The 17,467-nt window shown below is 49.8% G+C and overlaps 1 protein-coding gene across 4 annotated transcripts in view; it reads left to right on the forward strand.

The window, feature by feature from the left end:
* HIPK2 (homeodomain interacting protein kinase 2) overlaps positions 1 to 12,638 on the forward strand; it is a 190,394-nt gene extending 177,756 nt beyond the window's left edge. For 2 of the 4 annotated variants that reach the window (XM_086688795.1, XM_086688803.1), the window contains exon 15: positions 766 to 12,638. In XM_086688795.1, the coding sequence (XP_086544921.1) occupies positions 766 to 1,422 (657 nt within the window). In that variant the 3' untranslated portion in view covers positions 1,423 to 12,638. The remainder of the gene's footprint in view (positions 1 to 765) is intronic. The other 2 variants (XM_086688816.1, XM_086688810.1) reach the window with 2 other exon arrangements.
* Positions 12,639 to 17,467: the final 4,829 nt, after the last annotated feature.

Genomic DNA, 17,467 nt, shown 5'->3' on the forward strand with positions numbered 1-17,467 from the left:
GAGGTGCAGTGAAGGGGGAGTTTGTGTTCAGAAACCCCTCATCCGAGGCGGTGCACTTGATAACCTGAGGCTGCGTCCCTGTGTCATCATGACTCAGGCTCTCTGGAAGAGATTTATACCAACATAACTTCAAACAACAGAGTTTCCAAGAGCCTAGGATTTTAGAGAACAGGATTTCACAGTGAGGGAGGAAGCACTTGTCACTCAAAGAGGGGCTCCTTTGACACTTCCTGGACCCATGTGCTCTGAGGAGACACAGTCTCCTGTTACCTTTTCAGCTGGCTTGATCTTACGGCCATTCTGGCCCCTTCTCAGTCCAGGCTAACGTGGCAAGGGGGACGCCTGCTGTCACTCCAATGGCTCTGGCCTCCTCCCCTCTCCCTCCTCCCTCCTCCTCCTCCTCCTCCGCCCTCCCCTCCTCCCTACCCCCACCTCTCTTTCTTCCCCTTCCTCTCTTACCCCTTCTCACTTCTCTCTCTTTCCCTCCCCCTCCCTCCCTACTTCCCCCCCTTCTCCCCCTCCTCCCTCCCTCCCCCTTCTCCCTCCCACTTCTCCCTCTTCCTCCCCCCCCCGCCCACCTCCCCCTCCTTCTCCCGCTCCCTCCTCCCCTCCCCCCTCCTGCCCCTCCCCTGCTCACCAACCTCCCCCTCCCTCCCGCACCGTCCTCCCCCTCCTCACTTTACTCTCTTCCCCTCCTCTTCATCCTCCCCCTCCCCTCCTCTTCCTCCCCTTCCTCTCCTCCCACGTGTCTGGCCCCCAATGCAGCCCTCTCCTGGTGCTTCTCCTCCTCCAGGCTCAGCAGCACATCACCGCAGAGCGCGCCGGGAGCCACCGCCGGCAGCAGGCCTACATCACTCCCACGATGGCTCAGGCCCCGTACTCCTTCCCGCACAACAGCCCCAGCCACGGCACTGTGCACCCCCACCTGGCCGCAGCTGCCGCCGCAGCCCACCTCCCCACCCAGCCCCACCTCTACACCTACACGGCGCCCGCGGCCTTGGGCTCCACCGGCACCGTGGCCCATCTGGTGGCCTCCCAAGGCTCAGCACGGCACACCGTGCAGCACACTGCCTACCCGGCCGGCATCGTCCATCAGGTCCCCGTGAGCATGGGCCCCCGGGTCCTGCCCTCGCCCACCATCCACCCGAGTCAGTATCCAGCCCAGTTTGCCCACCAGACCTACATCAGCGCCTCTCCAGCCTCCACCGTCTACACTGGATACCCACTGAGCCCCGCCAAGGTCAACCAGTACCCTTACATATAAACACTGGAAGGGGAGGGGAGGGGAGGGAGGATGGCCAGAGGGGAGGAGGGAGGAGGGGTGAGGTGGGAGCCGGGCTTTTTATACTGAAGATGCGGCACACAAACAATGCAACAGGGCAGGGGGGGCAGGGGGCAGGGACAGACACAGATGAAACTTGAACTAGGAGGTGGGGGGACTTAGAGCAGAGAAGAGAACGTTTTTAAAAAAGAAGGGATTGAGGAGGGGGAAATCTATGCTTTTTATTTTAAAAAAGAAAAAGAAAAAAAAGAAAACGTCAGTAACAAAAAACACAGCTCACGAACCCATTCTGCACCAAACTGGAAAGGAGAAGAAGAGAGCGACGGAAAATTCTGGAAATGGGGGGCCCCAGTTTTTGAAGAACTTTATCTATGAACTTCTCAAAGATTATTTTCATATGGCGGCAAGTGACATTTAAGAATTTGCTGTCAGGGACACCTGATGTGGAAATCCAATAGATTTTTAATTATGGAACATAAGAATTAGGGATTTTTCCAGAACTCTAAAGGGTCAGCAGCCCTCTAGAAGGTCAGGCCATGGCCTGAGGAGGCTGATATCTGGGGGTTGGTGTGGGGTTGGCAAAAGCCCAGTTCTGGCTCGTTTGTCAGGACTGGAGTGGGGGGTGGCCAGGGCTGACGGAAGACCCCTTAGCAGAGGGCGCATTTTCTCTTCCTGAGCACTCTGGATAAATCCCTAAGCAGTGTTACTCCTCCGGTGTCATTAATAATGTGTGTTGCAAACTTTAGGGGTTTTTTTTCTTTCCTGAAGATTTATTTTCTCTTTGAATCAATCCCTAGTCACGTAGCATAGGGCTAGTGGTCGTCGCCGACACCCTAGTAGAATGTAGCAGTCTACAACCGTTTTCTACTTTGTGTTCAACTCCAATGATACCAATAGACTATTACTCAATGTAATTGCACAAAAAAAAAAAAAAAAGTGGTATAACATAGGCATGTAACCAGTGTGGTGGTCCAGGTGTGTGAGCACGAACGAGTGTGTGTGGGTGTGAGCGTGGATGCCACCCTCCCTGTGTGTCCCTCGGCGCCGCCATCACGGTTCTCGCATCCCTGATTTTACACCGTTCCCTCCTAGTGCCTTACCGACCGACAGACGCGGTGTGAGGGTTGATTTCCATGGTACTCCAAGAAGCTGACTGAGGCGAGTCACATCACCTCAGCTCTTCTCTTGTGCTGTTGTAGATTTTACTCTGGTCTTTCCTTGTTTTGTTTTGTTTTGTTTTGTTTTGAGTTTTAACTTTATTTTAATACCTGTTGTCTTTTTTGAGCTGTTTGCTAACAGAGGGGCATCAGGGAGCTGGCAGGAGCGGGGGGGGGGGCACCCGTGGATCTTGAGAGAGACGTGGGAGATGGATGGCGGGTGGACAAATTTGACTTTTATATTGGAGACAAAGAACAAGAGAGACTCCCCACCCTGCACCTTCTCCCCACTCTGCCTTCAGTCCACCAGTGGGGCTGGCTCTAGTGCTGTGGGAGCAGAGGTCCCAGCTGTGTTTGTGGAAATGTTGGCCTTGCCTGGCGGCTACCTCCTTCCTAATATGAAAGGGACAGAGGAGAGGAGGCCTGGTACCCAGCCCCAGGCTCTCAGACCCACCCCATGTTCATGCACGGCCCTGCCCCTCTCTCTGGTTCCACCAGCTGCGTTTTGCTCTCACGATTCTGCCAGATCCCTCCCTCTGTAGACAACCATCAACCTTTGTTTGCTGCTGAATCTTTCCTCACATTACCAGGCCTACCCAAGACTCGACTTTGGCTTTGGTTTTTAGAGGGGTCTGGTGGGCAGAAGGTCGGAGGGACATTTAGGAGGGTCACGAGGGGGTCTTACACTGCACTTTGGAACACTCCCACGGGCACTTAAGTTTCCAAAGAAATTTGCCCTTTGCCCTCTTTGCACCTTTGATACATTCTGGAAGTTTTCTCAGGCTTTGAACACTGCAGGGGGTGGGGGTGGGGGGGAGTAGGGAGAGCTCCATTCATAGCAAATTATTCTTGAATACGTGAATGTTGGGAGACTCTGTCTGGTCACAGATGGGGCTCGGAAGGGTGGTCCTAATTGTCTGATTCTCGATGCTGAATCCTAACCGATCCCAAAGCCAAGTTTCCAAGGTGCAAAGAGATGGCTCCTGGTTTTGTCAGTTCATCCTCACGCTCCCCGCCCCCCTCCACAGTCTCCCCTAACCATCTACTGTGAACAGTGGTTTTATAGTGCTATCCAGCCTGATTCAGTCATGAAGCCAAGCCACTACCTTAGCTGTTAGCTGTGAGATGTAAAATGACTCTGGAAACTCCCCCTCCCCAACCATAAATTCTGCTCATCTAACAAAGAAATAGGTCCCCGAACCGGAACCCACTTAGTCCGGGCCTCAGGCTGGAAGGAAGGACCCCACGGCCCACTGGAGGCACGCAGGCAGCTCCCATGTCCCCAGCAGGCAAGCCCAGGACAAGGCCCTCTCCTTGTGGAAGCACCAACCGATCGGCCGATCGATACTCCTTACCCAGAAGTGAGGAAGTGCTCTCTGTCAGAGACCACGGGGAAAATGGCCAGTCCGGAGAGAGCGGGGGAAGTGGGAGCCAGGGCCACGCCGGCCTGGAAAGTCCGCCTGCTCCTGACGTGCAGCAGAGCCCCAGAACATGTCCTCATGACGAGGGACAGAAGTCTTGGCTGCAGACGAGACTCTCTTCGCCTTGCTGGGTCACATCCCGATCCCCTTGCACAGTCGACTTCCAGCCCTTCCTAGATCTGATCTCTTAGGGGCAAAGACAACATAGCCTTCCATTTTAAAGAAGCTCGTTTCGTCTACTTACGTTGGAAGTCTCTTACTCTTTCACCTGATATTTCCTTTCTTTTCTTCCAGATCAGGAATGAAAGTTCCATGCTGCTCATAAAGATAATATTATTGTACTAATTATTTTGGTTATTACCATTGTAATTATTACCGTTTTCATCATGTTGATATTTTAGCTGGGGTTTTAAATGCACATTTATTCCCAGTATCTTTGTGTTTTCTCTTTAATATTTAAACTTATTTTATTATATCTGTGAGTCTCTGAGTAGGCAGGAAGGACATATGGATGTCCAGTTTTGTTAGACAAAAAAAAAAAACAAAAAAAAAAAACAAAAATAAAAAGGAAAGACACAGGAGTTAGGAAAACTGTTTTTGTCATCTCTAGTTCACAAAGAGCCGTCAAGAAAGATCGACCGCAGAACAAAAGTTTGAAGAAGAATCAAGGCCTTGTCTCTGTGCAGGCCAGATGGGACTCTTGACAACATGGTCACCGTCTAGATTCTCAGTGGCCTGGGAAGAGTTCTGAGGTGACATCTCCTGGGCCGGACTCTTAGCTGTGGTTTTTCCCCACGTCCTCTGTGCTCTCCTGTGCTTCTGGAATCTGCTGACCACATTCTTGGCCTGCCTCGCATCTGATGCTTACCTGTCACGCAAAAGAAAGCCCCTCTGCCTAGAGCTGACCAGATGTCCTTCCCTTTCCCCTCAGCGCACCAGGAGTGTGGCCTGTCTCCTTCAGTGCAGAGACGGTTGTCCCCTCCCAGAAGCCACTGAGTGGAATGAGCTGACATAAGGGTGCTAGGCAGGTGGCACCTTCCCCTGGGAAGTTTCAGCCCCACTCCCCTGCCTTCCGCTCACTCGCCACACTGCCCACTTCTCCCGTCTCCCCCCCTCCCTCCCCCAAGTACCTCTTCTCAGCACGCAATTCTAGGGACAGAACTAGGAGCCAAAAAAAAGGTCGAGGGATGGTCAGAGGCCAGAGGAGCGCTGGCGACGGCAAGCAGCCCCTCGACATTGTGGGCGCAGCCCCACCTGAAAGCATTGGCCAGCGGAGGGGCACAGTGGGGCCTCACGGCCATCCCCTCAGTGCGCTCTGCCCTGTGCGTGATGGGCTTTCTTTGATCGGCTTGAGGTGCCCACAGACTGCCCGCCAAACCCAGAAACTATAGACTTGGGGTTGAAATGCCGGTTTTGCAGAAGATTATGACGAAGGGCGCTGCGGGGCGGTACCCAGCCCTGCAGGCGCTCGGCAAACACGAGCGCGTACTCCCCTCGTTCCCCCCCCCCCCCTCCTCTAGTCCCAAGCACAGAGCTGTGGGACCAGAAGACCCCAGTGGGAGAGGCCCCACTCCTCGTGCGCTCCTTAGCACTTGCCCGGACCTCCCGGCCCGTCCTTCGGCTCTGAGTCACCCTGGCCAGTCGGGTGACTGAAAGCCTGCCCGTCCCTAGGACCAAGCTCCCAAGTAAAGGGATGCCAACCTCAGCCTTGTTTCGACCACAAATAACCTAGAGCATCATCTTTTCTTCACTGGCTCAAAATAAAGAAGCATAGCAAAGACGAAGGGGGAAAAATGCAAAAGGACAGGTCAAGGAGAACCATCTAATTGCAGCCTCGGGAAGGACAGGTGGATAATGCTTCCTGTGCTTAGTGCCTCTTTGATGACGTTTGGCTGTTTCCAAGGGAAGGGGTGAGCAGGCCGACGGGTGGGAGAGTCTGAGGCTCGATGCCAATTAATACTGTGAAGCGGTACATGGCGGTTGATGGAATTCAGAGGGAAAGGAAGGGTCGAGGCAAACCCGACGGTTGTCTCCTGGACTGTATCTGCCTTCTGGCCTTACTGGCGGTGAGTGGCTTGCAGGCTGGGGGAGCCAGCTGGCCTTGCCTTCTTCACCCTGGAAGACTCAACCCGCCCAGACACCAGATTGTTGGACGTAAGGAAGGGAAGGTGAGATTAGCACAGCTGCTAACAGGCTGATTTCCCTTGACCAGATCTTTGGAAGGGCAGACACTCATTTGTGAACAAGCGTGTGGTGGAGGATTTCGGTTGTGTGAGTGCGTGTGAGTGAGTGGAGCAGACTTTCTTGGAAACTGGAGGAAGGAGATGAGGAGGCTTAAGGAGCTACTGCTGATGGGCTGTGGTTGGTGAAACGAGGTGTCCGTGAGCCGGCCCCAGCTTTCACCCCAGGCCCTCTGGTGCCGGGGCCCGGGTGGGGCGTGGGGCCCCTGCTGGCCTGCCCAGCAGCTGCTGGGACAGGGAACAGAAACCAGAAGATGACTAGGCGCCCGCACGTAGCAGAGGGAATTCAACAGGGAGGCGAGGACTCTTTTCCGCAGGCCTGGCCTGCGATTGCACGACGCCGGCGTGAGCCATTTTGCCAGGAAACATTCCAGCCCCGGAAGCACTTTCCGTGCCGTTCTTTCCGACGCGTCTGGCAGGTTTCAGATGGGGAAGCCTCAAAACTTCAGCAGGCCAGAGATGTCCTTACCAAACTGGAAAGGAAGGTGAAATGTTCCCTTTTTTAGCCAAAGAACCCTTCTCAAAGACACCTCCAGACAGGGACAAAATGGCATCCCTCTCTTTCCTTTCCGGGCAATAACATCATTAGCGATGCAATTCCATTTGTCTTTCTCTTTCCCGTCTCCTGACTTGTATTCTTTTTTTATTGCATCCATTTCAAACTGTATTCGTCTTTTAAGGGGAGTGGAGATTAGTAACCCTAAATGCTGCTGCTATTGGCAACCTGGAGGCACCTCACAAATACGTGGGCTTAACTGATGTCATGTCACCACGGGTACAGACCGGAGCGGACCCTCCACGGGGAAGCTGAGCTGCATCGGGGGTGGGGGTGGGGATGGGGGGCGGGGGGGGGGGGTCCCGCGCACGCTGGAGCTGCTCTTGGGGTGTCAGTACTTTTCCACTTGGATGCCTTAGGACTCTCACTTCTACTCTGCACAGACTAGACTCAGTCGAATCTCAGTTGGGCTACTAGAGAGCTGAAGATGGCGGAAAGACATTTAAACGCAATAGAAACTTCTGAAGGCTTCTGGCACCGATGCTCGCTAGAGTGGCCCAAGCTAGTGGAAGGCCCTCACATCTTTCTCGCGGCTCCCAGAAGTTCCAGAGGGCCAGCTCCCGGCCAGTCGCTCCTTTCAGACTCAGTGAGCAGTACCGAGAAGTGACCCTCCTGCAGAGTGCGCTTCCTCAGAGATCCTCCTACATTCCCCCGGCTCGACTCCCCGCAAGTCGTTGAGGGCCCCTAATCTAGACCGCAGCGATAGAACATTCTGTTGACTCCCTCCCGTTTGTTAAAACTCGCAGTGTCCCTCAAGGAAGCAACAGCCAGCATTTGCTGAATGCTTTCAGCCCTCCAGGCCCCACGCCAAGCCCTGTACCCGCTCACCTCTCGGAACCCTCGCCGCCGCCCCACTCGCAGAGGAGGAAGCCGACGCTCTGAGAAAGTGACACGTGTCAAAAAAAAGGAAATAGAATGGTGGTCCAAAATCTCCACGTTTCTAGTGAAATTTTTGTTATGCGGGACTTCACTGAGCTACCGTTTCGTTTCGCTTTTTTTAATTAACAGCAATGAGTTGGCTTCGTGTTTTCCGAGGAACCATTTGACGGCACTTCTGTTCGCCGTGTGCCAAACACTGTGCTAAAACTTGCTCACCGGTCATCTCGAGTCATTTAGTCTTACCACAGTGCTCTGAAAGGGGCACCATTAGCCCCTTTACAGATGAGGCACCCGGCTTGGAGAGCTGGCAGCGTGCCCAGGGCTACACGGCTAGTGAGGGAGCCGGGCCTGGCCCCCGCGGTCGGCCCAGGTCCAAAACCGGGCCCGCGGCCGCCGGCCTCCGCCACCTCCGGTGTGTGTGCTCAGAGAAAACCTTGAAGGAGCGTCACCCCGCGCCATCCCCAGCAGAAGTTCTGAATGAAGAGGGAGCCGTGACCTGGATGCAAGCAGAAAGGGGCAGAGTGCGTTTGACTTTTAGAGAAAGTCTTAGGGGAGTTTCTTTGGATTCATAGTAGAAGTCATTTTAGATTCCTTTCCAGCGTACCAACTAGCTTTAGTAGTGCTGCTACAACAAACTCTTACGAGTGAAGAAAAAAGTGTTCTTTTCTTCTTTTAAAAAAAATAATAATTTTTTCTTGCTTATAGTTAATTCTAGAAAGGCAATACTAAAGGTATATATTTTTTTTAAAATGCTATTTTTTACTGCACTGATAAATATCATGACAATTCTGGTCTCTATAAATCGATCCACTTGTCAGCTCTGGGTAGAACCAGATGCAGGAGTCACACCAAATGTGTAAATACCGTGTGTGGGTCTGGTGTCCAGGAACTTTTTTTCTTTGTGTAAACAAAAGAAAAGGGGGGGGGGGGAGGAGAAAAACAAGATGACTCTTGGAAAGAGGAACCAAATAAGGGTTTCTTTTGAGACAGCTTTCTCACAGAAGTAGAAGGAACAGTTGTGTAAACAGAAAAATCAGCCAACTTTTAGGATATAAGGAAGCAGAGTCTCTTGCCACAGTATGAGATTCACAGTAACACTGAAGCATTTTTAATTTGGTTGAAAGGTGACGAGAATTTAGAAATGCTTTAGGACGAGATTTTTAATTTTTTAGGAACCTGTTATCCTTTGTTATGAAACATCTCCTCAGTTGTTTGGGGTGGGTTTTTTGTTTCTTTTTTATTTTAAAAAAAAAAAAAAAAACTTCTTTATTGACTGGCTCCAGGCTTGTTTGCCTCAATTCTTAGGTAGTTTACACAAGTTCTAGAACCTTCTAGAACTTTAACTCCATTGGAAGCAAACCCAACTAATCAGCATTTAAGATCCTGGTTGGTTTCAATAGGTATTCTGGAATTCTGACAGAACACCTAAAGATTTTTTTAAAGAAGGTTTTAGATGCATTACCTTACACAAACTGTGACCTAATGGCAATAATTACCTCAACTGTGGGCATTCATCCTGGTTTTAGCCTTTTTTGAAATCATGTAGCCAGCTTGATCTTGGGATTTCAAAGACTATGAACTCTGTGTGGGCTGCAGATAATGATTAATGCACACCCTGGTCATTGTTGCTTAAGTGAATTCTGAAAATAGCTGATCTTTACAACAAAAACTAAACCAAGGAAGAGACTATTCTCTGTGTGTTGTAATGAAATGTGATATTCAAATGCACATGTTGAGTATATATGTTTTTAGCTACTGTAAAATGCTGTTAGCCTTCTAAGATCTCGAGAGAGCCACACTTTAAATGCGTAGACTAAGTAATTGACTGTGGATACTTAATCATATTTCTGGCTACGTTTTATAGCTAAAGTGTTTTATAGTTTACATTTAAACTGGTACTTTTTAAAGAAAATTTCTGTTTATAACTGACATCGTCAAACCCCGGCGACTGCCCCTCCAAGGCAGGTGTTTTCTAACCGTACTCTTATGCAGCCCAACACACACATTTCCCTCCACGTTACTGGTCGTGAACGCGAGAGATTGTGAACGGGTTTCGGGACTGAGTGGGAAGGGGTGAGTCCGTAGCCTGGGCCAGATGTGAACACCTCATGCCATGCTGTATCAACACTTGTCTCTAAAGAGGCCTTCTCTCTGACACCGTGGAAGAGGCAGACAGAACAGATACCTGGTTCACTGATTTTGTCTTGATTTAAATGTTTCATTTCTGTCAATCCACTGACGTCCAGTCACCAGGCAGTAGAAGACACTGGGCTTCGGGTGGCCCTGGAGGTACAGCTGCTATTTCTGCCCCCCCCCCCCCCCCCCGCCCCCGGCAATACTTTGATCGGTGTTTTGCAGCGGGGGAGTCATACACCCCTACGCCCATACTCAATGGCCGGGTTTTCCATATATCTGCTGTCATTAATTCCTTTTCTCCTTTAAAGCAAAATAAACACAAAAGGATGTGTTTACTTTTTACTCTGTCAAAGTTAGAGTTGAAGCCTAGGCCAGTGGGAGCGGGGGAGCTAGATTGCTTCCTAGAGATTGTGTAAATTGCTGCTGAGCAGGGCAGGGGGGGGGGCGGGGGACCTAGGGGCAGCTGGGGAAGGGGAGTGGGGCAGAGAGCCCCTGGGAGTAGAGATCTTCCTTGGGACGCTTCAGAGAGTGGGCCCCACCGTCTTACAGGAACAGGCTAGAAAGTGCTGGTTCCCCTAAGAGTTTGGGTTCGTTTCTTGTTTCCTCGTACCACAACCGAAGCGCAGAGGACCCGCTGTGACAAAGGGCATTCCGTTAGCAGAGAAGACCTTGAAAAACACCCGGGACCAGGGAACCGTTGGTGTGTGTTTTCCCTGTGAACTCTGTGGACAGTATGTTCTCGTTACAAATGTTAGGGTAAAATACTCTTTATCTCGCCCTTCCTACTTATCCTTCTGCTTTTCCTCTGTTTGGTTTCTGCCTTTGCTTTAACTAACCAAATTGACTTTATGTCATTGTCTCTGGGGCTTAGCCATGTGTTTAAAAACTAGAAGCATCGAATTTAGCTTTAAAAAAGAAAAGCGAATATGCTGTAATCTGAAAAAAAAAAAAAAAAGAAAAAAACTATTGCTCTCTCTAGTTTCCTTTCCACCGCTGTCCACACAAATCTCTCCTGGAACTGCCTCCTCACTTCTTGCGTGGGGTCGGTGTCTCCGTGGCCACCTCGGCCTCCACCCTGCTGCCACCACAGCCCCACACCCGGGCACCCCGGACCCCCAGGACGCTCTCAAGAGCCAGGGAGAAGCACCCCCTTGGCCTCGCGAGCGGTGGTCTTGCCTCCCTGTCAGATGTTCACCCGCTTGGTTGAAGGGGCAATGGATTGCTCATTATTATTAATATTATGATGATGATTTTAATAGTTTTCGGCTCAGGTTATAAGGAAGAACTTGGGAAGTGGAAAGTGACTTGACCATGCCCACCCTTTGTAGCTTTTCCGTGACTTCTGAATGGAACATGAAGCGTCCCCCACCCCCCTCACTTCCAAGCAGACACCCCCCACCCCCACCCAGTGGGCGCCCCCTCCGTCTCGGGGTCTCTCGCCGCCCCGTCACCCTCCCTCTCGCTTTTGTGTTACTGCTCGTTGAAAGCTGTCTTCCGTGGCTTTTCCAGGGCACAATCATTTCTGGCCCCCAAAGCATCTCCATCCTGTTCGTGTGCGTTTTTTAACCAAATGAAGTAGCCCAGGAAGTCCTACTTTGGGGCGGCAGGCTTTCTAGTTTAGTAGAATCACTGTATAGATATAGATGTTGATATATATGTTAGTGTATATATATATCAAACCAAATTTCTGATAGGAGAAGTATAGCTTTACCGATGAGGGGGAAAAGGAGCTGTCAGAAGTCAGGCAGCATCGGCAGCGTAGACGAGCCGGGGCCGGCCCCAGGCCGCACCTTCCCTGAGTGGGCCCGAGGCATGGCGCCGGGCGCCTGTCACCCGCCTCGCCGCAGCGGAGGCAGGCGGCCCTGAAGGGTGCTACTGCTCTCTCTGGGTCCCCAGCCTCCAGGGCATAGATGGATGAGTGAGGGGGTGGGGGGGCAGCAAATCAGAATGACTGGAATTTTCCATCCCATTTTGCTTTGACCACACATATTGAGCTGCAGCCTCTGCTACTATATCACGTTTCCGAAAGTGGGATCCATTAGGGTGGAAAGAGAACAGATCCGTAGACACGTTTACCTTCCAACTGCCCATGAATTCCGGACACTGGATAGAAAGACTCACTCCCCAGAATGAGAGCCGGGAAGAGGAGACCCGGTGATGATTGGTCACCAGTCCAAGGAACATGGCTCCCTCCCCAAGGTCACCTTGCCTCCACCTTCCTCCACCAGGTCATCTCAGCTCAATAGCCCTACGAAAGCCCCGGTCTGTTGTGTTCCTTCACTGTACGGTTTCTGTAATGAAAAGTGTTAATCCATGTTAATCTTTGTGAAAATTATTGCGTGCAACAGTATTTTCTCGTGTACCTCTTTTTCCTATGTGAATTGTCCCTCTTTTCTTTTTTTATTTATAAATGTCTACTTTTTTTAAAAAAAAAAAACAAACCAATGTGTTGTAGACCTATATGTAACCTATTCCTTAGTCTCATATTATAGGTATGTTATAAGAATGGATATTTTACTTGGCTTTAGAATGTTTTACAAGAAAAATAATTCTTAACTGATCAAGTCCTTGCTACTAAAAATGCTTGTGTTTTTCATCATGATGTCGTGTGCTTCTAAATTAATAATCATTTTCGTTGTAGAAAAATGGAGTGAATTTATATTAGTCTTGGAAACTAATAATAGCATTGTAAATTTATGAGATGATTTTAACAGAAAAAAATTATAGAAGAATATAGTTATTTTAATTGTAATATTACTAACTGTAGGGTGAGAAAGGGGGGGTCCCGTTGTGGTGAACTATGTTATAGCTTGTTACTCACAGTTTCTTTTTGATCATTTTTTCGGTCTCTGAGGTGAAACGAGTTATTAATTAAAATTTGTAAACTCACATATGCATATTGTATATGTGTAGAAATGTAATCACACTTTGTCTTGGAATTACATTAAACTGTTTGGAATCACTGTACCCTTGGCCTGCCTTGCTTATTTATTCTAGACTATAAGACTAAAGAGCTTACTGTCACAAGCAACATCTTTTGGAAGTTATTTAGCCCTTCAGAAACTACTTCATACCCCTGAACGCGTTCATAACCCACCACTGCACCTACGGTTTGCCAGGATGCCTGGGGATGGCTTTAGAGGGAGGGCCTTGAGTCCATTTCAACCTCACCTGTTGGGCAGTCATCACCACTAGCTATTTCTAGAACTTTCATCAAGCCAAACAGAAGCTCTGTACCTATTAAACAGTAAAACCCCACTCCCCCTGCCCTTAGCCCTTGGCACCTACCCTTCTGTTTTCTGTCTCCGGGTACGTGGTGTAAATGGAATCATACAGTATTTGCCCTTTATTTGCCCTGGCCTATTTCACTTAACCGTGTTTTCAAGGCACATATCAGAATTTCCTTCCTTTTTAAGACAGAATAACATCGCACTGTATGTATATACCCCATTCGGATAATCCATTCGTCTGTGGATGGGTAAGTCAGCTGTTTCCACCTTTGGGGTTTTGTGAATGATGCTGCCGCGGACATCGGTGTGTAAAAATGAATCCCTGCTTTCGGTTCTTTTGGATCTTCGGAGTGGGATTGCTGGATTAAATGGAAACGCCGAACTTTTTGAGAAACCGCCAGACTTATCCGCAGTGACTACACCACTCTACATTCCCACCAGCCACACACAGGGATCCAGCTTCCTCACCCGCGCTCTCGTCCTGCCCTCCATCGCCAGCGTTCTCAGGCCTTGGGACCGCCAGGCTCCTGCCCCCCCCCCCCCCATTATCAGTTCCTCGTGGCTTCCCAGGCTTCCCAGCCCATCAAAACCACACCCACCTTCCCACCTGTACCCTCCGCTTCCTGCCACCTTTGCTTCTGCCACGCGCGCCTGCTGTGATCCGTCCAACCATCCCCTTCACTGCTCCTACTGGAGAAGAACCCCCCCCAAGCCTGTGGACCTCCGCCCGCCTTCGGTGCTCATCAGCCCCCCCCCCCCCCCCCCCCCCGCCGTGGGTAAGTGGAAGCCTCCCACGGTGCCCATGCCCTTGACTACCAAACCCTTACTCTGCAGAGTAACCCAGAGAAACCCGGGCCACAGAGCCCCTCAACCCCCACCGCCTCCCACAGACCCATCGGCCTCAACCTCCATGCTTTCTCACTGCGCAGGCTCTTTCTTGCCAAGCGTCCCTGCTTTGGACCTTCCAGTTTTTCTCGCGCGGTGCCCCGCGAGAAGCTGCCTGCGTCCTCTTCCGGAAGCCTGCCCTCGCGCTCCTGATGAGGTCGGTGACCCCCCCCCCCCCCGTCCTGGTCCCCAACCCCTGTGCCTGGTTCTCATTATGCCACACCGTCAACATTTCCTGATTTCCCTTCTCCGCAAAAACCACAAGACCCTTGCAGGTAAGGAACCGCCAGACTTTGTCTTTCGCCTCTGTTGCTACGGCATCTAGTACAATGCCAGGCACAGCTGATTTGGCTAAATCAGCAAACTACTCAGCCCATTTCTCTTGCCCTATCAACCCACCTTTTCCTTTGAATTCTGGGTCTCCCAGAATTCAGATAGTACCAACGGAACCTAAATGCTGCCAACACGTGAACTTGGTTCAATACAACTCAGCCAAACTTCAAATTACATAAAAACCGATGCAAAAGATTCTGACAGAACTTCAGAACTCTTCCAGGGTATATCATATTTTTGAATTCTAAATGCACCACCAGGGATCACAGCCCATGGAGGACACGCCCCGGAGCCTGTTCCAAACCACCAGGTGTCCATTTTGGGTGAGTCTGACTTACATGTTGTGTAACTATGCCCTAGGATAGCTGAGCCTAAGCAAATATCAAATACGTATACAGGCAGAGAATACACTAAGAACAGACTGTAAACATAACACTGATGGGACGGTGTCCTCATGACCTCGTGATCTCTGAACTTACCTGTTTCGTCCCTCCTGTCTGCCAGTACGAAGCTTTGAAGCAGGCCGCTTGGGCCCCCTCCCCCACCTTGCACACTGTGTCCCACTTGGGCCACCCAAAGCTCTTCTTAGGAGATCTGTTTCGTCCAGGAGATCTCCCTCAGAAGATCTAATTCCGTTACACCGTCTGGCACTGCTTGAAGATGGAAGAAACCCCCGGCTCAGCGACACCCCCAATCCTCACTCCTCAGGGAAGAAACAGGGCTAGGAGCTAGACGGTGTGTAGGGGGGCCCATCTAATTCGTTTTTCCTGTTGTTTTACCCATGCCGATCTGCAGGAGGCATACAGTCCTTTCTACTGCGACACTTGCCCTTTGAAGTGCTTCGGAAACAACGCTGGAGTATAGGTACTCTTGCAGAGAAGCCACTTGGCGTGTACTTTTATGTCTTTTCATGTGCTGTATAAATGCCTTCTGTTTATTGAGGTGGCTCTCAGGGGCCTTAGCAGTTGCAGACTAAGCCTGTGGACCAGGCTGCTTGTGAGAGAACCAAGTACCCACTGATAGATAAAAGGCCAGAGCCGGAAAGAGAAAGTGGATGTTCAGAGGCAGCCCCTGCTGGGGGAAAAAAAAAAAAAAAATCACAGGTCTTAAGATAGCACGGGCCTTGAGCACCAGGCATTGTGTGAAAGTGACAAATCACCAAAATCTACGCCTGACACACTACACGGTATGTTAACTAACTGGAATTTATTTCTTTTTTTAATGTTTTTATTTATTTTTGAGACAGAGAGAGACAGAGCATGAGCAGGGGAGGGGCAGAGAGAGAGAGGGAGACACAGAATCCGAAGCCGGCTCCAGGCTCTGAGCTGTCAGCACAGAGCCCGACGAGGGGCTCGAACTCGCGGACTGTGAGATCATGACCCGAGCCGAAGTCGGACGCCCAACCGACTGAGCTACCCTGGCGCCCCTTAACTAACTGGAATTTAAAGAAAAACTTGAGAAAAAAAAATTTTTTTAAATAAAGAACATTTAAAAACAAAAAAAAAAGAAAAAGGATAGCGGCGGCCAGGGAGGGAGGCAGTAGGGCAGTAGGAGAGAAGGAAGTATTGACAGTATAGTGATTCGGAGCAAGGATGTGGGGACAGCCACCTCCAGCCACTGTTGTTCATGACTGTGAAAGCTGGGAAATCGCTTAATCTCTCGAGCCTCAGTTTTCTTATCTGCAAAATGGGGATAATACTACATGTGACAAGACTGGCTCGATATTCCCCAAAGCCGTTTCTTCTTCTTACTGAGCACACAGCTAGATTGTATCTCCTAGCACACTTTGCAGATATATATGACCAGAGCTGGACCCTTAAAAAACTGTCACACATTTATCCACATTCTCTTCCCTCAATTTCTGGCTAGATATGGAAGATCCAGTGAAGGACTCTGAGGGCCTGGGGAACGGTGGGGCCACCAGGTGGAGGAAGCCCAGGGTGCTGAATGACTGGGTGGCCTCCTAATACAACCACACCGGACAAAATCACGAAAGAGCAAGAAATAAGTGTTTCTCTTATATTTAAGACTCTGAAATTAGGGTTGTTTTTATTATAGCAATTAACCTATCCCATCTAATTCAGACATTGGTTCCTGGAAGTGAGGTACTCCTAAAACATCTGAACAATACATGGGGGCACCCAGGTGGCTCAGTCGGTTAAGCGTCCAACTTCGGCTCGGGTCGTGATCTCACAGTCTTGAGTTCAAGCCCCGTGTCGGGCTCTGTGCTGACAGCTCGGAGCCTGGAGCCTGCTTCGGATTCTGTGTCTCCCTCTCTCTCAGACCCTCCCCCGCTCCCACTGAATAAACATTAAAAATTTTTTTTTTTAACAAGAATACATGGCATTGGCTTAGCAGCTGGACAGAGAAATAAGGAAATTGATTTAAGGATCTGGAAAAGTGACAGCCCATGCTATGCTTTCATATAACAGTGGATAATCATGCAGAAATTCTAAGTAGTCTACCAAAAAATCGACCGGAGCTAACAGGTCAACCTGGCCAGATTATAGGATAAAAGGTCAATGTACAAGAATCGATTCTGCTTCTTTATACTAGCAACAAACCGTTGGAATGTGACAATTTTTTAAAAAAAATTATAGTGGCATGAAAAATAAAAGTACCTGAGGATAAGTTTTTTTTAAATTTGTGCAAAAACTCTACCCTTAAAATTTGTAAGAGGTTGCTGAGATTCGACAAAAAACTTTTAAAAACTGAGAGAGCTACACTGCTGATTAGAATAGTCAAATTATTAAAATGGCACAGCCCTTCAAATTGATTTACAGATTCAATGCAATTAACAATTGTTAATTACAAAACAATTAACAATTGTTTTGTTAACAATTAACAAAAATAAAACAACAGCAACAACAAACTAGAGCATTAGAGACCCACGTGATAACATCAAACAGCCTTACTTGGAGTCCTGGAAGGAGAAAAGAAGGGTGGGGCAAGAGAAATATTTAAAGAGGTAAAGGTGAAGAATTCTCCAAAACTGATTCCAAGACATCAACTTGCAGAATCGGGAATCTCAGTGTGTACGAGCGTACAGCCAGTCTGCAATCCTCAGCCTTCCACAGCCGTCTGCTGCCTCCAGGGGACATGCCTGCCACATAGGTGGCCTCCCCAGGGCCCTGTCGAGTGGGGCTGGGTTCGAATCCTGCCTGCACCGCCTCCTAGCTGTGTGATGTGGAGCCAGCCCCTTAACCTCTCTGTTCTTCATCTGTAAGCATGGGCAGATGATAATGCAGGCCTTGCAGGGACGACCAAGCAGACACCAGATGACCTGGCAGCACAACGCCACACGCTTAAAATGGCCTCCCTGTCGTCCTCCAGCGTCGCAGAGGTCAT

Source organism: Puma concolor, chromosome A2 (genome assembly GCF_028749965.1).
Source record: "Puma concolor isolate L17-30 chromosome A2, mPumCon1.1.hap2, whole genome shotgun sequence".
Lineage (NCBI taxonomy): Eukaryota > Metazoa > Chordata > Mammalia > Carnivora > Felidae > Puma > Puma concolor.